This window comes from Bactrocera dorsalis, chromosome 4 (genome assembly GCF_023373825.1).
Source record: "Bactrocera dorsalis isolate Fly_Bdor chromosome 4, ASM2337382v1, whole genome shotgun sequence".
NCBI classification, from domain to species: Eukaryota; Metazoa; Arthropoda; class Insecta; order Diptera; family Tephritidae; genus Bactrocera; species Bactrocera dorsalis.
In genome coordinates, this window is record NC_064306.1 from 54,850,385 (window position 1) to 54,875,006 (window position 24,622).

A 24,622-nucleotide genomic window follows, 5' to 3' on the forward strand; every position below is an offset into this window, starting at 1 on the left:
AAGTCCTAAAACTAAAAGAGTCAGATATAGGGTTATATATACCAAAGTGATCAGGGTGACGAGTAGAGGTGAAATCCGGATGTCTGTCTGTCCGTCCGTCCGTCTGTGCAAGCTGTAACTTGAGTAAAAATTGAGATATCATGATGAAACTTGGTACACGTATTTCTTGGCTCCATAAGAAGGTCAAGTTCGAAGATGGGCAAAATCGGTCCACTGCCACGCCCACAAAATGGCGGAAACCGAAAACCTATAAAGTGTCATAACTAAGCCATAAATGAAGATATTAAAGTGAAATTTGGCACAAAGGATCGCATTAGGGAGGAGCATATTTGGAAGTAATTTTTTTGGAAAAGTGGGCGTGGCCCCGCCCCCTACTAAGTTTTTTGTACATATCTTGGAAACTACTATAGCTATGGCAACCAAACTCTATAGAATCGTTTCCTTTAGGCATTTCCATATGCAGTTCAAAAATGGAAAAAATCAGATAATAACCACGCCCACCTCCCATACAAAGGTTATGTTGAAAATCACTAAAAGTGCGTTAACCGACTAATAAAAAATGCCAGAAACACTAAATTTTCCGGAAGGAATGGCAGAAGGAAGCTGCACTCAGGCTTTTTTTTTAAATTGAAAATGGGCGTGGCATTGCCCACTTATGGACCTAAAACCATATCTCAGGAACTGCTCTACCGATTTTAATGAAATTCGGTATATAATATTTTCTTAACACCTTGATGACATGTACGAAATATGAGTGAAATCGGTTCCCAACCACGCCTTCTTCCCATATAACGCTATTTTGAATTCCATCTGATGCCTTCTCTGTATAATATATATATTAGAAACCAATGATCATAGCGGAATAAAACTTTACACAAATACGGTATTTGAACTAAGGTATCCCTTGTGAAAAAATTGTCGTGATCGGACTATAACTTTTCAAGGTCCCTGATATCGAACACGAAGAACTCAGTGCCCAACCTAACCTAACCTAATTTTTCACCGAAAATATCGGTAAATCTCTCAGAATTTAATTCTAATTAATTTTACAGCAAAATAAAAACAAATGACGGATAATGAAATCTCGATTATCACTTTATCGTGCGAGAGTATAAAATGTTCGGTGACACTCGAACTTAGCCCTTCCTTACTTGTTATTTCAAAGTTTAATCAACAGAAAAGGCCGAAATCATTGCAGCTCTGGCTGACTTTCTACAACCTTATTTTATATCTTGTAGTTATATGTATAAAGCTTCATTCCCAAATGATGATTTGATATCATGAAAAAAGAAATATCAACAACGAGTTTGCTTGAAATCTTGTGTTTCCAATGAAATCACTGCTATGTTGAGAAAGTTGCAGCAGTCTTTTGGGAAGTTTACTTTAGCACGAATACAAGTATTTGAGTGACACAAAGTGGCCATACAGTGCGTGACATTTAGCAAAGGTCGCTAAAGAAATGTTGGGAAACGTAGCTGAAGACCCCACATTCATCAAATATATCATCACTGCAGATGTGACGTAAAAACAAAAATATATAAGTAAATGAGGATAGCACCGCGACCTAAGGTCTATTGTGCCCTCTTTAAAGTCACAACGACTCACTTAGCTACAACAGATTGATAAATTCCAATACACTAATAGGTGCTATTAAGGGGATATGATCTGTATTTGGCAAAATGGATTCAAGGACCTTTATCCTGCGTCAACAGACTGCAATGAGGTGTTCTGGAGTTCCAGGCTATTGCAGAACCGCAATTTGAACAAGAAGCTAGGCTTATGTTGTTTATGTAAGTACTTCTTGAGCTTGCAATGGCCAATGTAGAAAGGGACAAGTAGCCGGAGTTTCTAGTTTGGGTTGTAACCACCTATTAGCAACTTGGTATGGGGCATGCCTTGGAGTTGTTGCCAATACCTCTACCTGCCGACTCCTTTATCCATGTGAAACAGCTTCTTTGCATTGTGGGGATCAACCCCAAGAAATGGTTCTGGCCCTACCATGTTGGTGAATGCTGCGGGGAAGACTAGCTCATCAGCCAGTTCATTCCCTACTATACCTTTGTGACGGGTCACTTGATTACGATCTGATTGACTGCTCAGCCATCCTATACACTGCGCTACGTTACGTTGGAAGTTTATCTCTACGCATCAACTTATATCAAAGACCTCTGCTCCGAATATACTCGAAATACTTCTCATAGGTACGGAGAGTTTGTTGCGTGGTCCTGCGACTACTGCACTAATTCCCTCCGTCATTTTCGAGCCTCTACCAAACCCTTCTGCTGTCATTTTAAGCAGTGTGTGTTTGGCTACGTGACTGATTACTAGATGAAGCGGTGTGAGCTCTAGCATGACGTCAAGTGTTGCCGGCAGGCATGTGCGCATGGCACGACACGCACATACAGGCGAGTCATTGCAGCTTCGATAGTTGAAGTTCTACTAAAGTTTGCGATGCTTTCAAGGCCCAAGCCACCGCTCCATACGTGATAATCGGTCGTATGATCATGGTGTAAAATCACTTGACAATTCTTCGCTTGAAGCCCCAGATTGATTGCACGCCATTAGTGATTTAGTAGCTTTGTCAACATGCCGCTTCCACTGCAGAATGGATTCCAGCGTGAGTCCAAGATATTTGACCATAGTAATCCCCAAGGCTTAGGTTCCAGAGGCCGGGTAAAGACCTGCGTCTCGAAAAACGGGACGATTAAATTCTGTGTGACCCAGATGTTGCTTTAGCAAAAAAGAGGTCATTCTTCCGAGTGGCACACGCCGGCGTACCTAACCAAGGCCGACATCCGACAACGCTTCCGCAGCAGACCTACAGCCCCAACTTTTTTCCATGCGTGGAAAGGCCAATGAAAGGCAAGCATTTTGAGACGACATAGAGGATCAAAGCAGCGTGCACCTAGGCTCTCAAGGCTATTCCGGAGAATGTCTTCCGTGACGCCTTCAATGCTTGGAAATCGCTCTGGCAGCGCTGCATCGACATATAAGGAGCATATTATGCAAGTTTTTTAAGAGCTGTAACGATTGGTTTTTTTATTTTAAATCGGCTCAGTACTATCACTTTTCAGAAAAACCCTGTAGAGTCAGGGCATTCATGATGGAAAGTCATTGCCTCGTGTCTAGTCGCAAATTTCGCCGTAGCGTGTGTGTTCTGTTCTTCACTTTAAAGGTTAATCGCCCTATTAGGCATTCTTCGACAGTTTATGAGTTTACCGCATTATAAATAATGCCAATTTTACTTTTTTAAAGAACAAATATCTTCTTCTTCTTTCTGTACTCGGTTTCGCGCTAACTATTGACCCTGCGCCTATATGTTTGTACATTCTTCAAAGCATCAACGGGGGCCAAGAATTTATAGTCGTTTGTAATTTTAGTATATATAATAATAATAAAATTGTCTATATTAAAACATCTGTTTAATGTTTAGATAAAAGAGATCACATTTGGTATTTAAAGCGCGGTCACTGCAAAGAAATACAGAATTTTGGAAAGAATAAACACATTAAGTGAGCGAATTTAAAAAAAACGGCGGCATCGCAGTTTTAACACTCTTCACAGGCGCATTTTCTAAAGCATAAAAGGGTATGAAAAGATCTTTATCTAAATTTGATCAGCTTGTATGGCAACTATGTATATCTTATAGTGATCTAATATCGGCTATTCCTACAAATGAGCGCCTTATGGATGTAAAGGGCGTATGCTGAATTTCAAAACGATATCTCAAAATATGAGGTTCTACTGTACAGGGTATGTAAATAGTTGCTACATAGGCATTTTTTAAAAATACAAATAAATTATATTTACAGGCACTTGCTATTGTTATTAGTCTGGTTTGTGGTTGTTTTTGCTTTTGATTGCTAGACACATGTATTTTATTGTGTGGTTTTTCCGAGCTCAACCAAAAAAATTTCAACACAAGGGCGCACATGATAAACAAATAAAACGGGCATGGAACACAGCTGATCGTTTATGTTATTAGCTGAGAGTTAGCTTCGTGATTCAATGACTGGAAGTTCTTTTCAAAGTCATTGCAACAATTTGCCTGCGATACCTCTTTATAGTATGTATAGCATTGTATGTGCCATATATTCTTATTAAATGTACGTACATGTATACATATATACATACATCCAAAGCTCCACATATTTTGCTAGATGTCTCTGTGGATGCCCGAAAATTGATGGAAATCCATGTTTTGGCAAGATGACTGCGCGCATGTCTTGACTGACTTTATGCGATTGACAAATTAGCTTTAGCCTTCATCATTAATATTTCATGCCTTGTCGCAGATACCGCTAAGCAGAACCAACGATCGATATTAATACGTTGGAAAGGAATGTGAGCTAACACATCGTCACACGTACATATAGTCATATATACATATACAGATACAAATTCTAAGCACTTAACTTGCAACAAATAGCGAAATTTGTCATTTATGCTCTTTTCTAGTTTTTAGCTTAAAAATCAACAGCAAACAGTTGATCGCGTCAATAAAAATTATAGCCGCAAATCAAAAGCCGAAGCCGCAAGCAACGCATGTCGATCGCTTGAGCGGTTACGTATGTGACAGCATGTTTCCTTTTTCATTTATTTATTAATGGCAACATACATACACATATTCCTCTTCATATATGTATGTTTGTATGGTATTAGCGATGGAAAGAATTAAGCACGCTGTTGTCGGTGATTATTTTGAAATCAACGTAAAATCTTTGCTGACAACGCAGATCCATTGAAGCGTTGCATGCAAAGTGAAGTGCGAACAGCTGAAGAAGCGGCGCGCAGCAGCATCCGTTGCTTCCAACATTTGACCGCTTAAAGGTTGGCAACATGCACGGACAGCGGCGCAACGAATTCACAGCGATTTCAACTAAATCTTTTATATATGGGTGCCGTGCATTGGATTAGTTACAGGTGTTTGTCGGCGACAAACATGTATGCGCCTGTGTAAGCAGTGGGTGGTGCCGACGACAGCAAATATTGGATATCAACGTTTTGCGTCATGGTCATTTGTTGCGTTCAATACTCCTCATTTATGTGCGGAATATCAACTGATATATGACAAATGACAGAAATTATTGCGCATTTAATATTTATGAATTTCAAAGAAATTATTAAACTGCTAATATGCGTGAATATTGAATATTTGCAACAAAAATGTAACAAAAGTGCGCGCGGGCAGTTTTATTTCTATACAATGTGTACTCAAAGTGGAACTAAAATTATTTTTATTGCTAATTTTTCAATTTATTACTCATTACAAAGTATTATATGTATGTTTATTTACTTATTTTTGTTTATTTTTTGTGATAAACCTAGAGCAAAATAAACAGAAGTTAGCACATAGTTTAATGTGCCACAAGTTGGAACAATGCTGTCATCTTTGGGGAATATTTGAGACATTAGAAAATGAAATCTTAAAAATTTGTGAATTTTTTACAAGCAGAAGGTACGGGGTGACAATTAAGTAATGAGACTGATTCCATAAAAATCGTATATTTGAAAATTATTCTACAACTCTGCCATCCCCTTCAAAGTAGTCCCCTTGGGCAGCTATACAGCGATTCCAGCGCGTTTTCCATACTTCGTAAGATTTCTGGAACGCTTTGACTGGGATGTCCGCGAGTACCTTCGTCACGGCCGCCTGGATGTCCGTAATGTCCGATTTTGTTTTAGGAAACAAAAAAGTCACAGAGTGACATGCCGGGCGAATAAGGCGGCTGTTGCAACACGGCGATCCCTTTAGAGACCAAATACTGAGACACGCTGAGGGCGGTGTGTCACGGCGCGTTGTCGTGATGAAGGATCCAGTTACGAGCGATGTCTGGGCGCACCCTGTTAACTCGTTTTCGCAATCTTTCGAGTACATGGCAATAGTAGACTTGATTCACGGTTTTCCCCGTTGGAACGAATTCTTTGTGGACGATTCCACGGCTATCAAAAACGGCAATGATCATCGTTTTCACCTTTGACTTGCTCATGCGAGCTTTTTTCGGGCGGGGCGGGCGGTGACAACCGTTGTGAGCTTTGGCGTTTGGTTTCCACGACTAAGAGCACTATCATCATACACTCTTACAATTTTAGCGTACGTTTCCGAAGCTGTTTCGCCCAATTTGGCGCAAAATTTTATCGCGACGCGTTGCTCTTGATTTTGTTTTTCCATTTTCGTGACGAGCACTACAAACACACGTCTACTCAACTTGACGCAGCAGACGAACTAAACAAAATCAGTCTCATTACTTAATTGTCAAACCTCGTAGTTATGCTTCTGAGTAAGTAGTAACAGTTGTAGGACTATACCCAATTCCTACGCTAGCATCCTCGCCGCCCACCCTGGAAACGTGAGTAACCTTCTGTAAGATGCGTTAGCCAACCCGTGTGGAGCTCGAGGTCACAACTAAAAGAGAGGACGCTTCAGCGAAGCCACTCCAGCATCTGTTCACCAGAGGTGTGAGCGGGAGTCGATCTTAAAACAAGCGGCTCGCTATATAAATGTATATAAAGCTTTATACTATTCGTCTCGGATGAGGGATCTTTCTTTTAATGACGACCATTGTAAACGCATTAGGGACATGATGGACGTGACAAGGACTGAGACGAGTAGGTCCTTGTGGCATTTACTACAGTGGTCATATAAAGAAAGGCAACTTCGGTGTGAGATTCGTGGTGGGAGAGAGACTGCGTCGCCGAGTCCTGGCATTCACCACGGTGTATGAACGTTTAGCCACAATTTGGATCAAAGCGAAATTCTTCAACATATCTCAGATGAGCGCCCACGATCACACCACCGATCGCGTCGTGATTGACGAGGACACGTCTCCAGTGTTTTAGACGTGCGTATGCTCCGAGGTCCTAACATTCACTCGGACCACTTTCTTGCACGTCAGCAAACACAAAAGAAGTTCGACGTCGAGAAGCTGCAATCACAACAGACAGCTGAATGATTTTCTACTCGTCTTACACTCGTACTCTCTGGGGGCATTCGTCTGCAAATTGGTATAAGGTAACAAGCTCCTTACGTACAGCTGCAAATGAAACCATTGGTCTTCGGAAAATGCAAAAGAACAGCTGGTACGATGAAAAGCGTCGTGTCGTAGTGGAGGGAAAGCAGAGGATATGGGATGGGATAGATTCCGAGAGTTGAAGAGGGAAACGAGACGCATATGTAGACAAAACAGAGAGAGGCGGAAATGCGCGAGTACGAAGAACTTGATAAGTTGGCCGGCAGCGGTTGTGCTCGAAAATTTAATGAAAATGTGTGGCGACTAACAAAAGGTTTCAAGGCCAGAGTATACTTACTCTTGTAAAACCCCCTGAGTGATCTAGTAACTGATGCCCAGAGCATACTGAGATTGTGGAGGGAACACTTCTCCAACCTGCTAAATAGCAGTGAGGGTATAACAGCAGTAGATGGCGAACCCGATTACCCAATCGATGACGATGGAGTAGACGTTCCATTACCCGACTATGAAGAAGTTTAAATAACAATTACACGTCTGAAGAATGAAGTCATATTTGATTTAAAAAAGTTCTTCGTTTGTTAGAGTGTACACCTGCTTTCAATTGGATAGACCTCAATGTTTGGAAAGATTTATAATAGCCAACTTAATAAAATAATGCTTTCTTATAACCTTAACCTGAGTGAAAGTGTATGCTATTGTATAAATATATCGACAGAAATTACAATCTTCATACCCTTTCCTTGATAATTAAGTACAAATGATTTTTATGGAGAAAAATAAAAATCTTTGTTATTCCCTCTGTCATAGAGAAATAATTACTATTAATTAATTTATTATTATTTCAAATGAAAAGTGCAAACACATTTATCATTATATATTGTCCAAATATGCTATATTATTCAAAATACACTTACCTCATGTCGACCAAAATAATTTGAATCGTTCAAAAAATGGGTTCTTGTCTAAACTAACTTGTGGTTGGTTACATGTAGCTACGTCGCCTTTTTCTCGCTCGTTCCTTTTGTGCTCGGCATTTACACACACATTTTTTTGCATTTTTTACTTTTATGCTATAAACTTTGATTTGCTTATTTTCAGCACAATATTCAAACATTCTTTATTCACTTCAACACTGATAACATAATTTTATTTTATTATATAATAATAACCTATTATTAGCACAATCTCAACAGCATTTTATTAGAAATTCAAACATTTCGCACTTTTCGTTTCCTTTTCACTTGCTGATACGGAAAACTGGATGACAGCGGCTTTGATGGCAGCGGAAGTTTTTGAAGCACAGTGTTGCATTTTAGTATAAAAAACAATAATAGCGGTATTCACAAAATACAAACGGACTGAAATCCTTATTTTAGATTTTGTTTTAAAATTTCAATATTATTCGAGTTATTTTCTCAGGCGGCTCAAATTCGTTTTGAATTTCCTTTCTAATTTATGTATAAATGATTTCTAATTATCATTATTATTTCGTAAAATATAAAAAAAAAATAGTTTTGAGTTGCATCTGTAATTTTTTTACAAACAACGCCTTGAGAATTACTCTGTTATTACATGTTATGGTGATGGAAAATTTAAATTATTCTCACACTTTAAACATTTACCAATATTTTATATTTACTTTTTGATATTATTTACACAAAATTATTTTCACTTCACTGACTATTTGACCGATTTCACGATTTTTACCCGATAAGTGTTCCCGTACTTTTGGCAGGCAGCTAATAATTTCACTGGATATCACTACCATTTTTTTACCTTTTTGATTAAAATTTAAAATTGCTTTATTTTACTCTATTTGGCTGTAAATTGTGTATGCATGAATGTAGATTATATACTTTTTAATGTTAAACATGAAAAAATCCATTTGTCAAATTTGTTTTGCTTCAAAGACGTTTTTTTTTTATTAAAATATTTTTTAATCTTTTTCATTGTTGCACCAATTATTTAATCTTATTTTATTTCGGTTTATTTTATTATATTTTATAAAATATTTTACTTATTTGCGTTTTTTCCGTAAAATTTCTTAATTTAATATTTTTTACACATTTTTATTCTTGCACCACTTAAATATCACAAAAAAGACCAACTCTTTATACATTTTCGTCCGTTATTCATGCAAACACAGCTCGGATCCGTTACTGTATTCGTTCGCATATGCATTCGTTGTTACTTTGTAAAAACAACACACTTAATATAACGGCTTTTTAAATTTTCATTGCTTAATTTCTTGCTGCGCAATTACAAAATTGCTATATTTTCAAGCATAACATATAGTGAATACCGTTATTCGAATTCTTTGCGTGCATGTACTTACTATTCTGACATTTCGCAAATATCCGCCGCCTTTTTTAAATCGCGTTCCTGCATCCGTGTCCGCGAGTGAAAAAGTGAAAAAATTAAAAGTGTTAAGTAAAACTAGTTTAAAATAGCATTTTTATATTTTAATATAATCCTGTCCATGTTTAACCGCGATAATCAAGTGAAAAGTAATAAAGAAAAGTGAGTTTTGAGTGTGTGGTGCAAATCCGCGTCGGTTGTGAAAAAATAAATGAAAAGTGAAAAAAAGGTCAGTGAAAAGTGTTTAATGTTAAAGCTTTTGTTTAAAATATAGTGTCTAATCTTATATAAAGTTAAAAATGAATAGTGCTAAGTGTGAAAAGTTGTGCGTGCTCTTGAAATCCAAAACAATCTATTGCAAATTGCTGTCCGTCACGCAGAGTGCCAGATGTACAACAATTGAGCATTATTTGCATTCATTTGCATAAGTTTGGCTTATTTAATACTAATGGTAAGTCTATACTATTAAAAGAGTTAACAAATATATGCAATAACAATAGCTCTAGCACATAACCTCAAAATACCAGCAAGTGGTTTTTGCTTTTATATAACTTTTCCAGGCATTATATTTTAAGTACATATTTATATTCGTGCTTATATGTACTCTAATAACAAATATCTACTTACTCCATTTTGCTTCACATAAAAATTAAAAAGCCTTAGAAAATGTGTACGTGTGTTTTTATTGTTTTTCTATATTAATTTTCATGTATTTAAATAAGACTTAGATAATATGCACAACATGCTTGTTTTAATTTTTTTTTCATTACTTTGATAATTGTTTTGTGTGCAAACCCTTTATGCCGTACAATTTTCGTATATTTCATACGCCTTCAATACCATAGAATTTGAAATATATTATAATAATCATTATTAAATTCTTTACTTTAGGTTTAAATATTATTGAATGTTATACTCAAGTTCTTTTTTCGTTCGTTTTATAATTACAAATGCATTTAATTGCATTTAAAGGCCATAAAAGGAATTTATTTACGTGAAAAGCTAATTTTTATTGTACAAAATTTTAACGAAATAAATAATAAAAAAGTAAGGAGGTCACATTCAAGGAACATAAACAGCTGTTATGAATTTATACAAATAATACTATAAATAAAACTTTGATAATTTTATGATATATTCAAAATATGGCATTCCGAATCCACCTAATTATGCACTTTGAAATACTTCGATTCTCCCAAAAATTTATATCCGTTTTGGAATCCTGTTATTGTTGTTGGTTTGTCTTAATTTCGCTGTTTCTCTTTTTTTTTTGAAATTTCATCTTCTACATTGCCATCTAAGTTTGCTTTCACTTTACTTGTGATTGTGTAATTTTTATGTCTATTTCAATGTGAAACGCTGAAATGCGTGATTACAAGCTGTTGCTTTTGTTGTGTGTTTGCCATTTAAGTTACTTTAATAAACTACAGTTAGTGGTTTAGAAGTTAATTTAATAAAACTTGTGTTAATTACATTAACTATTAATTTCATTTTCATTAACATTTTTATTACTTTTTGTATTGTTTGTTTATGAATAGATATATTTGCTTGTACGCGGTTTTTTTCTTTTTCATTTTTAATTAATTTCCTGTGTGAACTCTAAATAGGTTCGTAAATTGTCTCTAATCTATTGCAATTACTTATTTTTTGAACAATAATATATTTTTCACGTTTTGTCTTGAAACTATTTCTTATTTCTGTTTGTTTTTTTAGTAGTTATTAGAAATTAGGGACAAAAAAGTTTTGAATATGAAAAGAAAATGCAAAAAATGTTAAAAAGTTAGTTTTAGTAAGTTGTAACTGAAATTATAATCCTTTTTTGTATTCTGTGCTTTGCAAAAACATATCTATATTTCATATTTAGTATTATAACAGCTCGCCGCTTTTTTTTTGACTTTGTTTGAAGTCATATTGTATGCGACGAAAATAAACAAAATTGCTTTAAATTAGCGATTCGATTTGTGTGCATTATGCATTATTGCATAGGGTATTGGCTTATAGCAATGTGTCGTCAATTCAACGATGGTATCCGCATGTCATGCCAATTAATTTCAATATTTGGCCACTTTGTCTGCAAACAGGTTAGCATTGGATTGGAGATGCATACCGATTTTAAGTCGCTTTCAAGCAATATGGCAGAACCTTTACAGTAACCTACCTGCAATGAACGTGAAACAATAAATATTTATTAACAAAATTTATACAAAACAAGAACAAATATTAATTTCGGTTGCACCGGTAATTTCGTACTTTGTTGCCTTCATTAGAACCGGGTATGCCATTGTAGTGCATTAAATCAAACGTATCTGGTGTTGATCGCTGCTCCTGTGGGAAGAACTCGTCCATAAATGCATTTAAGAGAATTATGTGTAAGCCCTCGGGATCGAGACGCTTTTGCATGATTTCCACACTAAATAAAAATGTGAATATTATATCTGTAAAATAATATATCTAAAGCATGCAAGCCACTTACTACTCAGGCTCGTTGACCAAATCCAATGCGGCCAAAACATCTTGTAGCACATCAGCCGGTATAAAATTATTACCTTCCGGATCATACGATTTGAAAACGCGTCTTGCCAGCTCAGAAGGTGTTTCGGGTGACACCAGCCTCTTTTCAGTACTAAACAGCACTGTAGTGTACAAAAATATTGACATTTAAGGGAAAATCCAAAATAAATGGCGCATCTACGTACCAGTTAAATGCGTCTCCGAACCCATCACCCAAACAGGGTTTTTGGGATTCTTATAGAATGAACCTACGGTACAATAACGCATTTGCTCCATTAATGTGATAAAACCGATATCGCTTTGCTCATTAATGCCGCGCAACTTTAAGCCACCTACATCCTGATCATTATCCCATACATGTGCTACAGCGCGTCCTGTTAACATTAGATTGATGAGCGCTTGAGACCCATAGCCATATGTATTGTGTATCAGCGGCTCAGAGGTATCGGACAATTCCGAAATAACATTATCAATGTTCTATTATTATAAAAGAGAACAAAAATCTGCATTAAGAAAATATTTTTGAAAGCTTTAAAATTCTAACCTTCGTGAGCAGCACTGAATAAAGGAAGAGCATAACGCCATATTGGCCCGAGAGCACTTGCCAGTGTTCCGTATAATATTTCTCCACTTCTTCAATCGTGTCAAAGTTTAGTACTTGTAGACCCTCATGATATGCATCTGAAGAGACCTCACGTGCATCTGCCACACGCACGGTAGTTGCCGCACTAGCATCGACCGGTTCTGTCGTAGCCTCTTCCAAAGTTTCTGTACTCAGCTTTACATCTGGAATGTCACTTGCGGCGTTCACGACTTCTTTGGCTTCCGTGCATTGCTCCATCGGCAGCGAAACAATTCGAAAGCGTTTGGCACAGCACTTACTGAGGATGGCGCATAACGCTTGTATTAACAGGTGTCGACACTTATCTTGCGTGAGCTAAGCCAAAAACAAAAATTACAAAATATTACAATTTTTAAGTAAAGAATTGCACTTACGTCTTTGAGAAAGTGACCTGGCGTATCCATAATAAGTATTTTTAACAGGTTTGCCTGTACGGGCGCTATCACAGCACATGGTCCACCCTCTTTCTGCACCAAAGCTGATGGTTCTGTATCACTAAATTCGAAGCCTACAAATATTTATCAAATCATTTATTTTTAGATAACCACACCTTTGTTTTGTATGAGCACTGAGTCACTTTGTGTTATTTTAAAAACATTTACTAACCTTGGGACCAACGTCGAAACACATCCACACGTATGTTGGGTCCCCACAGTAATTTGCGAATCTCTTGTAATTCTCTTGCGGCATTTTCCGATAATTCGGCTTGTGTTAGTCCGGATCGCTCCTTACTAACTAAGCTGCATGCAATTTCTGTTAACATAATAGAATTTTGGCTTTACTTTCACTGTAATATAATGAGAAAGTTACGTTTTGTTTGGCTGTCCATATTTTTTAGAAATTAATGTCACTAATTGTGCATTGTTTATGTATGGGCTGTGTTGTTGGAGCTGCGCTTCCACACAAATTGAGGTTAAGTAGCCTCAAGGTAATTGGAATGTGGAGGTAATTCTATTTCGTTCTACTTCAAAAACAAAAAAAAAATAAACATTACTGCTGTTTATTTCATTATTGTGCGCTATCACAGCACAATAATTTCTTTTTTAATGTCAACACTTTTCACATATGCTACAAAAAATTAGTCAGTTTAGCATTAGAAACAACTACATTGGAGTAGCTAATACGCATAGCCGACACAAATAGTTCAGAAATTCCTTTCAACAATAAGATAGGAAAGCCACAAATATACGCATATACCCACCGCTCTCCATTCTTATCGATTGCGTTTCACTGGAAGGCATCTGACGCTTATTTTTGTACAAATGCAACTTCTTCTCGTCCTGTTTACACCATTTCAATTGGAATTACAATGTTTATTTATAAAAATTAGAAGTTTTGTGAAATGCACTGCAAAATTGAACACAAATTCAGGTTGACTCGATGCAACGCAAAGTTGCCAATTAGAAAGCTAGCAAATGCATTTTGCATTGAGATATTTTAAGTGAAAGAGCAGGGTATTTTTGTATAGAAATTGATTGCTTTAAAAATATTAAGGTTTTGTATATATAGATATATGATCTGAAATTATTTATTTTATTTTATTTCTTTTATGTTAAAAATTCTACAAATATTTGTTAAAATAAATTGTGTATTGTTGAAAAATTTATTTATTAATATTATTCAATATGACTGGCAGCACCATAATCAGCCGGTAGATGTCGCACAGCACAATAAGTTCGTACGGCCCAAAGGCGTTGTCAGTCGAAACAAAAATATAAATGTTTAGTTGTGATATACATAAATGTTTGGGCTTTTTGTTTATAATTATTATTTATAGTTATAGTTATTTTCGTTACCGTTATTAATATTTGATTTCGAAACATTTTGCTTTCCATGGCATTTATAGTAAACAATATTTTTTTAAGGCGGTTGCTACTATTAATAACTGAAAGTTAATTCAAAAATCAAATAAAAAAAATATCATAATTTAGCTACAGATCGGTATATAACTTCCTTACTTGTGTTCCATAAATTATAAAAATATCTTTTACACAACCAAAAAAGGAAATTGAAAAGTATTTTCCCAGTAGGTATTGCAATATAGAAGGTTGTTGTCTTTGCTGTCCATGGCCAGCAGAGCTTTAGTCGTGTCTCAAATCGTGATTTGAAGCTTGATTTGTAATAAATTACATAATTTAATCAAATGCGTTCCGTAAATTAAGAATAAATGAAGTATACGTATTGATATATCTCACTATGTCATCGAGTGAAAACCTCGTCTCGGGGAGTATGTAGGATGTTTCTTGGCCACTATTTATATACGTGTGTATAAATACACACACAATTCAAGAAAATACATCTCTAGTTTTAATGCTATTGAAAAATGAAAGAATGTTGCTGTTGTCCAACAGATAGCAATACCATCCCGACTACCAAGGGAATAGGTGTGGAGTAAAAAGTTGGCTTTTAGTTATGCTGTTGCTGCAGAATAGACAAAATAAAGGAAGTATAGTATTGAATATACATACATATATACTTATATACCGTTATAGTTGACCATAGCAGTTCATAGATACAACAGTTATTTCTTATCAAATATTTACCATCAATCTGTGTATTTTAAATTTGCATATTTTCCAACGCCAACCCACCACAACCCATTCATCATATCCCTTTTTTACAATTTGTGTAGACATACATATTTGCTACAAAAAACTGTTGACTGATAGCGATGACATAATTGAAATCGCATGAGAGTATCTATGCATACACGCTATGTATTTGTATTATTTATCGTCTTATTATAGTTATTTAGGACAGCAAACCGGAAATGCTAATAACGGCAAATGAAGATAAAAAATGAGGTAAATGTGCCTAAAGGAATAATGTTTTTGCAATCTCATGTTTGTGTTGTTAGTGTTTTTATAACATTTTAATACTTTTTTGGCGCTCCTTCACTTCGGTTGATTTTTTGTCTCACTTTCAGTGGCTGGTTTAAACATAGAGTTGGTGTTGGTGGCCCAACGAAAAATGGGTGCAATTAATCATGTTGAATGTCCGTGGGGAGTGGTAATGATATCACGTGTTTTAGAGTAAGAATAACAGGAGAAATTCCTAAGTGTGACATTTATTCCTAGCATTTTAGGAATTTAGACTTGATAGATTTGTTCTTTTTTTAAGTGAGAAATATATTGTACTTATGGTTTCTGATTTATAAGGGTTAATAAATGCAATAAATACGTATACGTATGTACATCTATACATATATGCAGCTGGATATAAATAAAAACAAATCTCCTTAAGGACATTGCATATCTTTCGTATTTTTACTATCCTTGGCTGAATATAAATTCGAGTCTGCTATGGTTATATAGATCCAACAGTCATAGAAGCGGTGTGTGTACTTATAGTACTTATAGGATGCTACACAAGCTTTTCTACCTGTTTCCTCAATGTTTGATTTCCATGAAATTCTGCTAACCAGGACAAGCTCAAAGTAGTTCTCTGTCCTCAGGTCGAAGACTAGAGCCTTGAAGGAGAGAAACATCTGAGACTTTGTACGCCCTAGAAAATAATACTAGTAGTCTAAAGCTAAAATTGAGCTTCATCAGCTCTATTTGTTCTTGGAGTTTAGGTTAAGTAAGGTTGAATGACTGATCCCTCCACATGACGAAGGGATCATATTTAGACTGTTATGTTGAGTTCTTTGTGGAGCCAGCCGAAAGACTCCTGAAATTCGATATTAGCTAACGGTAAATCGCTTTGCTCGTATCACAAATCTTTTTAGGGTTTTTATATATCTTTTTCGATATTTAAACTTAATGTCGAAAAGTTTGATATCCATGGTTTTTTGTCTTGATCTGTGAAAGCGGGAAATTCGGAGCGGAAGTGCTGGGATGATTATATCTCATTTTCATCAAAACAGCTGTTCAAACTTACTTGTCTAATCCCGATCGGACAGTGTACTGGTAGAACTCCTGCAACCATTGAATGGTGGACCTTACTGGGCGCGAATAGCTTGCTAGACCTCCCGCCTTTCTGGGTCATAAAAATCATTGGACTGTTCATTTGCTGGTAGTTGACCAACGCTTGCTTTCCCAACTGTCCAGTAGTTAACCACAAAAAGACAACAAAGCTCCTGCCTGTTCCTAATCGGCAGTTTTTGAGGCTGAAGTATCAGTTTTAGCAAAACAAGATTTATTTTTTGCTTTCAACCATTTTTCGGTTATTCATTGGCAATTCCAGAATACTTCGATTCCATGCTGAAATCAATATTTGTCTCCCGTTTCGTTCGCTTCCTGTCACTTTCAATTGAAACGTAGCGCAGAGAGTGATTGCGAGTGCCATGCACCTTTCAGCTTGTACCTGCGGCATCAGCAGAAGTTGTGTTGCTATCGGAGAAGATGTAGCGTGACAGTGATTAATAACATGACAGTCCTTTGGCATTTCGATACTCCTGTCTTGGTTTTGTTTTATTTTTATTTTTGGCAATTTGTTCCAGTTTTTAATTTGGCGAATGTCATTTGCAGCGAATTTCAGGGATTTTATTTATGTCTGTACATACTTGTAATTTTGCTGAAGCAGGAATGAGTTAATGCATAAGTAGTGAGGGAAACGGAACTAAAGTATGGGTTTAAAAGTGGGATGCTTTGATTTGCTTCAGTACATATATATGTATAACTGATAACGGATTATGTAGATATCTTGAGCTTCCTGTGAGTGCAAATCCGAGGTATTGGATATTTTATAATGAGTTTGCTTGAAAATTTTTTGTTTCCAATGGAATTACGAGTACGAAAAGGTTACGAGGAGTGTTTTAGGGAATCACTTTAACACACTTTAACACAAAGAAAAGTATATGCGTTGCACGAAAGATTCAGTGAAGGTTGTAAAGTCATCCAACACTTTACTCATGTGAGTCGTCCACTCACCTCTGCTAAAGACGATAACATAGTTAAAGAAAATGCTTGAAAATCGTTGGCTTGCCATCTTGGTATATCTTATGGACGAATTCAACACATTTCGATTAATATTTCAGTTAATTTTTTGGGTATGAAGTGTGTCAATGGTAAATTCGTATCAAAAGACCTGAATCTGTTGCATAAACGACGCAAAATGTGATGCCTGAAAACTAAGCTGATGTCGTGACGCTCCAAAGTAAGCGTAAATGGCAAAATCCATAATTCGCTGAAGGCACTGAAGCCCAGTCGAGGCTTATAACAAGTGTAAGGAAAAGTAGATGAAGCGTTGTATTGGCTCAGGAGTTTATTTTGAAGACGTAAATAAAGATTTGTATTGCAAGTAAATGTTTTTATTTTTTGACAGTCCGGGTAAATTTTGATCGTATGATATATATCTTCCCATCGTGGCTAGGTGAAGCGCAGAGGTGCGTCTTTCACAATCTTAATTCATAATTCTATTCAACTTGTCAAATTATAGGATAAAAAGATATCTAAAATACCTTAAACCCCTTACAAAACCCATGACAGTGTATTGCGAGCCTGTCTTCTGTATATAATACTCTTGATCTCATAATTAAGCAGTTTCTACCCTTATTGGAACATAATGAAATACCCTTTAGATCTCAAGGAAGAATTTTTATGAGTACAGAGCTATGGTTCTCGTTACTTGTTACGATAACCGTGGTTACTTACAATGTGCAGAACCTCCATCTTGGAAGCTCTGTTAAATTATTGATATATTACGTTTCATTTTTAAAATGGCTTCACTGCACAATTCGACCATGTTCGCAGGGAGAATGAACTCACTTGTGTCTTCTTTTAAGTAATTTATCTCTTCACGCATCATTTACTTGACTATATCAGAGTATATTTCCCTAAAATTTAACATTAGCACATTTAAGTCTGTCAAATGCGCGTAAAGCTTTCGCCAAAAGTACAACGACTCCGCACACAAGGTCATAAGCCATTAATTTTATGCAATTACACATGCTGGGAAATCACACTTGCTACAAATATGTCGTTCAAATATGCAAAATTTCCATTCACGCTTCATTATCCGAACGTGTAAATGTACTCACATTACCATATCAAACTCAACCCTAAAACAACAACTAAGAAAAATAACAGAATCTCAATAAAATCAACTGGAGCGCCAAGTTGCACACACAAACACATTAAGATATTCAAATCTAGGATTACAAGTATGCAGAAATAGCAATTGTTCTACTTATTGAGTTTTGAACTTTTCCTATAATCGGAAAACTTTTCGAACATTAGAATACAATGGCAACTAAATTGATTATCCATATTATCGCCCAATTGAATCTGCTCGCTTCATATCACGTCGTTGGCTCTTCCGCATACGTATGTCTTATATTTACAGTTAGTCATCGCATGCATAAGTGTGTGTATGTGAGAAACGGTATTTGTAAAGTTTCAAAAATTTCACTCGCCAATGAAAAGAAGAAGCATTATGATGCTTATGTAATCATGTACTTTGTGTATGGAAGATTGTTGGCTTTGGGTCAAAATATTTACATATTAAGTTTGGCAGCAGCGCCAATTTGATAAGAAATAATGGAAATCTAAATAACTACGAGAAAAATGTGGTTAAGAGAGAGTAAAATAACAATATTTATAGATTAGGTCATGTGTCTAATAAAATTTAATATTTTGGGCAGTATATTAGAATATTTAAAATGCTTCGGTATAAAAATGGTGATCCATTTCGAGGTTCCCAACTTTTTTAAAGAAACCCTCGGAAACTTCAAATTTAAATATTTATTATCATTCGAAAGAACATCGCCTTCAAATGTTGGCCGCGTCTCAGATGGTCCATCCATTGAGCCCAATTTTCGATGACTCGCTCGAACATTTTAACTGGAAGCACCACCGGCCCACAAACCACTCCAAACCGTTTTTTTTTTCTTGATAAAATGACAGTTCTTGAATCTCTTCAGGTTTCTCGTCATCCTAATCCATTCAAAATCCATTGAGCTATTCCCTGAACAAAATTTGGCTCGAAAACATGGGATCTTCTTGGAATATTTCAAGAGTCTACGAGTACAGAGCGAAATGAAGTCACTTGGAGATGCCCAGCGGCTTCAGTTCATAAACAGGCAGTATTTTGTACGCTTTCAATTTAAGATTTCGACGAAAACTGCGCCGAATCGACTCTCCAAGGTCTTCGTGTAAACTCGCAGCTACGGCTGTTATATTTTCTTCACTGCCTGTTGGACGTGATCTACAAGTATTTAGTCGAATATAATCCAATAATGAATGCTGTGTCTCAAGATAGTTGATGGTGTTGACCATGAGTTAGGACAGACAGTTACAGAACGCGATTTTTCGTAATAAAGTTGAACCATTTGTAAATTGTGTTCCGGCATAGGTCTTTCCATGATGAAACGCCAAACAATACTGTACAAAAATAACATGACAGCTTGCACCAACTGATGCGTGATTAAAAAAAGTCTATTAAAAAAATACCTCTATTTGGATCACCCGTTAGTTATAAAAGCTTTATTGACAAAAATTATTCAGTGAAAGTCGAAACTTGCCTCATGCGAGTCGTTCATCCATCTCAGTTTATAACAATTGCAGAAGATCTCAACATTTCTTATGGATTCCACCCAAATCATTGTGGTTCATATTTTAGCTAAGGACACTAAATTCCTCAAACGCAACATGAAGTTCGTCGAAATTCTCGGAATTGTCAAGGAATCTAGTAACTTTTCCTTTCATTATTATGCTGTGGCTCGGGATCCAACGGTAAATAAGGTCGTGAAGTCGTAAAGCAATTCGTCCTCAGCGAGCGGAGTCACATTCTACTATCATTGTGGCTGACGTTTTGATTCAACACCAAACGAGAGTAATCGCTCTGCTACCATGTATGACAGATTGGGCTCCCTGTAACTTTTTTCTGTTTTCGAAACTAAGAAGTTCGCTTCTGGGAACCCAATATATGTTCTGTATGAGATGATCGTTTTTTGTAAAAATCAAGTACTAAATATGAATGGGGAAGTAAAAAAAAAATATTCAAATTATTGCTGAGTCAAGTTTCGTGAATACGGCGGTGGGGGTAGCAGTTCCAAGCCCAGTACTTTGATTGTATTCTGAACCGATTTTACTTTGCGTGTCGTATAACAAAGTGACTTTGCCGAGTATTCTGGCTTCTTCTGGTCGTTTTTTCGTTCAATGCATAGTCATTGTTGATGGTTGTCTCGAGTTAAGCCATGATTTTCTCAATTTATGATTCTTAAAATAAATCCATTTTTCATCGCCAGTGAAAATTCGATGCATTTGCGATTTTCTTTCGCATCTTTGAAACAAAAGTTCTCAAGTGGTTTTTTGGTTTCCCATTTATCCTTCATTCAATCATGGTGACAGTTCCTTCATAATATCCGGCTGAACTCACACATTTTCATTTTTTAATAATATTTTGTGGATCCAAAAGATATGATAAGAGTCTCTGTTATCTCTCTGATACAATTTTAATGATATTCGATTAAAATTTTATTAAAAACGTCTTAGGGAATGAAAAAATCCTAAGCTTTTTAAGATTGAAGTTTTTTCTACACGTTGGACTCACTATAGATTATTCTAATACATAGGCGGCTGAGTAGATGATGGTTATAGTTATATGCTACAAAATTGTAAGTATTTTACATGATGGAAAACGTTTTAGAATGTATTCAAATAATTTAACAAATTTATTTCTTAAAAAAATATTCTTAGATTTAGAGTCGCATGAAATTGGGAATCTGTGAAGAATGTCACTTTCATGAGATGACATTTTCGCTGATGTTTTTCAATGCCTTTGAATATTTGATGAGATCATTTTTCAATGATTGGGCGAGTTTGAAATGGTTCCGAATCTGGTGAGCGTTAAATTTACTTTATTCTTTCTAGTAGTAGCCTTACTGAGAAAAAGTTTTCTATAAATATCTTCTTCACTACCGTAAGTTACCATATAGTCAGCTCAAGCAGAGAGATACCTTCGCAACTGACAGACCTTAAAAATTTACAATTTTTTGTTCAAATGAGAAGGTTTTAGCACTTTTCATAGGCAGCACAAAACTTCGCGCTTAAGCTAATTTCAAGCTCATTAATTTTACAGCTACCCGGAACCTCATAATATTCTGACACACTTAACCATCTATTTTTAAAATGTTCTATAAATAGGACACAGAAAAAAGGAAAAAAACCGTATTCAGGGAAGAGACACTCAATTGAGTTGAAAATAAATTTAATTGCTTTCGTCTCTTTGTAACTTTTTAAGCGCTGAAACAGTCAAGGAACTTCCGGCGTTAAGCTTTTACAAACAAATTAAAATGTCACAGTGAGCGTGTCGAAAATGAGACGAGTTGAATGCCTTGTTTGTGAGAGATTATCTGGCAATGACAAAATGTCACTCATGTGCCTCCTGCTAACATATATACTTTAAAATGGTACATGTAAAGTAAATATATAACACATATGTAAATAAAGTGTATGTAACTAAATAAACACATAACTTGTTTTATAAATACAACCACATACCCGGGAAGCATTTCCTTCTCACAATGTTATATAAAGGATGTCGTTGAATATGTGTGACACTACGGATGAAATTTCAAGCAAAAACAGAATTACAAAAACAAAATTTGGTTCAAAAATTCACAAATGAAATTCAAACGGCGTGTGTGGGGGAAGACACGCGCGCACATAACGAAAATGTTTACGAAATCCTTTAATATTTCTCGCAAATACCGGCAAAAATGTGCCGTGCGCCAAATTAAATGCGAAATGAACAAATTTGAAAGCGAAAAGCAAATCAGCAACAAAAAACAGCGGGGGCGATGCGTGTAGTCCCGCGGAGTTTGGCGGAAAACAAATTTCAAACTCAACGACTTGTTAAATGTCTAAAGAGTAACGATGACTATACACTTACCCGAGCTTGATGGCAATATCAACCAACACTTACGCACACACATTTGCAAACAACCACGCCCACGAACTTGTGTTTACTTTTGCACACATCCTCCGAGGCTTTCTGCTGTGATTTTAGATATGTGGCAAAGTTTCTGTTCGTTTTTGACGTTTGTCTCCCAATTTCCTGTGTACGAGAAATGTAAACACTTTGGCTTTCCACAGCATCCCAGGGATTATTTTTACTTTTATCCCGTTACTAACCTTTGCACGCCGTTCAAATGCCTGCCAGTTGAATATGAGACGAAATTGTGCAGAGGAAGAAGAAGCTTGAAGGTCAAAAAACTTGAATTGGGAATAAAAAAGGAAGATAAATGATAAGCAAGGAAAGTAAAATAAGAAGTGTGCTAATAGGAGCGTATGGCGTGGCTTGAGTTTCGACGTGGGTTTGAAAAGTTTGTATGAACAATATATTAACTGCTTGAATTTGACATTTCTTAAATTCTTTGCCACTAATTAAAATTTACTCCCACATGAATTGTTTGAAATTTATGAATGTGTAGGCTGGAAAAGGGAAAGAGTATTTAATAAAATACTTTAATTGTAAGAAGTTTCGTGTAGAAGCATAGGCAATATAAAACCGGTTATTTTCAAGAATAAAGTCATAAATAAAACAAAGAATATAAAGAAGTATATCTCATTGTAACTTACTTGGATTGATGGCGAGACCACTTCCGACGGCCCAATTTGAGGTTCCCCTGTGTCAACTCGTACACGGTACTCAAGAACTCTCCTTTAACCATAAGTGCTATATCGTCTGCCTAGACAATCATCGGTCAGCCATGATCCATAAGTTTTTTAAGCAGGTTGTTCACGACCGGGATCCATAGAAGAGAGAGAGAACTCCACTTTTTGGGATTTCTCTACTCACATTTCGTCGATCGCGTGCGTTTCTTCATTCCGTCTCAATCACTCTGTCGCACAGAAGACGGAGAATGAGATGTTTGAGGTTTGATTCCGTGGGAGCCCATAACCAGCCTTTGGGATGAACATAACTCTGATTCTTGCTTCAGTACCCGGGATGTAACCCAGTCTTATCCAGTTGGCATAGATATGTAGGTGCCAACCAGTTGCATGATACATTGACAAATTGCTGCAGCTGCGCTAGTATGATACCATCCATTTCCGGGGACTTAAATCTGAATTGATCGCCCAGGAAAGTGCCGTTCATCAAAAAGGTTGACAAAGGTCGCGAAATCATCTTGCAGCATTCAGAGAGATATACCTCCAGAGGACGTATCGCTCAAGAAATAAGCCTCACCCATTTGCGTTCTTAATATATTCCGGGGAGGCAGAGTTATTTGCAAGAATACGCCTGAACTTAAAGGACTAATGACAATCCCACTCTTTCGTAGAAGCTTTTCCATGAGGTCCACTTTGCCAACGTCAAGTCGTCAGTTGAATATATATCTGCAGGACGTTCTGATTTCTGAGAGTTCTACTCGTATAGTCCACTAGAGAGATTTCCTTTCAAAACGGCTAAGTAGAGTATTTTATAGACTGTTTGACTCTCAGAAATGAACTCATGGTGAACCAACCCAACTTGACAGGTGTTTTTCGCTTTCGGTCAATTTTGGGAGCGCCATTCGCTAATGGTGAATAATGTAATGATATGTTAGAGTATGAAGAATTTTCAGCTCCGTTGCCAAAGACCTCTACCTGATGTCGTTTTTGTAAATGATTCAGGTCTCTTGACACGAGTCTAGCATTAACAAAGTTCATACCCAAAATATGTTGAATCGATCCATAAGAGACGTTAAGAATCTCTGTATTTCTCTGATGACAACATGACAATTTTTAAGCACTGTTTCTTTAAATACTTTTCATTATTACTAGAGGTAAACGAATAATTCGCATGATACATACAAGTCTGCAATGACTTCACGACCTTTGCTGAATGCTTTGTGACACTCAGATACCATACTTGTAGTTGTGATAAAGTAGACTACCTAAAACATTCCTGAACAATTTTTAATGATACCGCGGATATGATTCCTTGGGAAACAAAAAAGTTCAAGCAAAGTCGGAATTACATTTTTTCCAAGGCAAAAATCGCCACACAAAACTTTATGCGTGATAAAAAACAGCTGGCAAGCCCATACTAATTGCCATATGGCGATCAAAATTCACTCGACCATCAAAAAGAAAATATTTTTTTTTTTGTTTTTCATCGGTTTGGTTTGTGCGCATAGTTTAAATTTATCAGTCCGAGTTAAATTTGAATAGATAGTAAATACTTTTCTTGTGCAGATTGTGCTTAAATTCTTAATTTTGATTTTAGATAGTAC

At 36.2% G+C, this 24,622-nt stretch overlaps 1 protein-coding gene across 2 annotated transcripts; it reads right to left on the reverse strand.

Annotated features, from left to right (window-relative positions):
* Positions 1-9,993: 9,993 nt before the first annotated feature.
* Positions 9,994-13,867, reverse strand: LOC105228836 (ubiquitin carboxyl-terminal hydrolase MINDY-3 homolog). 2 transcript variants are annotated; one of them, XM_011208822.4, is made up of 8 exons: positions 13,664-13,867; positions 13,069-13,215; positions 12,837-12,970; positions 12,385-12,777; positions 12,026-12,317; positions 11,803-11,962; positions 11,580-11,739; positions 9,994-11,487 (listed from the first exon to the last, which is right to left on the reverse strand). In XM_011208822.4, the coding sequence occupies exons 1-8, from the start codon at positions 13,701-13,703 to the stop codon at positions 11,341-11,343; spliced, it is 1,473 nt and encodes a 490-aa protein (XP_011207124.2). In that variant the 5' UTR covers positions 13,704-13,867; the 3' UTR covers positions 9,994-11,340. The 2 variants fall into 2 exon arrangements, with proteins under 2 accessions (XP_011207124.2, XP_011207123.2); XM_011208821.4 differs by lacking the exon at positions 13,664-13,867 and adding an exon at positions 13,273-13,449.
* Between the last annotated feature and the right edge of the window lie 10,755 nt (positions 13,868-24,622).

Bases quoted from the DNA above. Each gene is read 5' to 3' on its own strand.
- LOC105228836 (XM_011208822.4), bottom strand. From the start codon at position 13,703: ATGCCTTCCAGTGAAACGCAATCGATAAGAATGGAGAGCG. The intron at 12,971-13,068 runs GTTAGTAAATGT...AAATATTTGTAG, and splicing joins GTTTCGACGTTGGTCCCAAG to GCTTCGAATTTAGTGATACA. The intron at 11,740-11,802 runs GTAAGTGGCTTG...ATTTTTATTTAG, and splicing joins TTGGTCAACGAGCCTGAGTA to TGTGGAAATCATGCAAAAGC.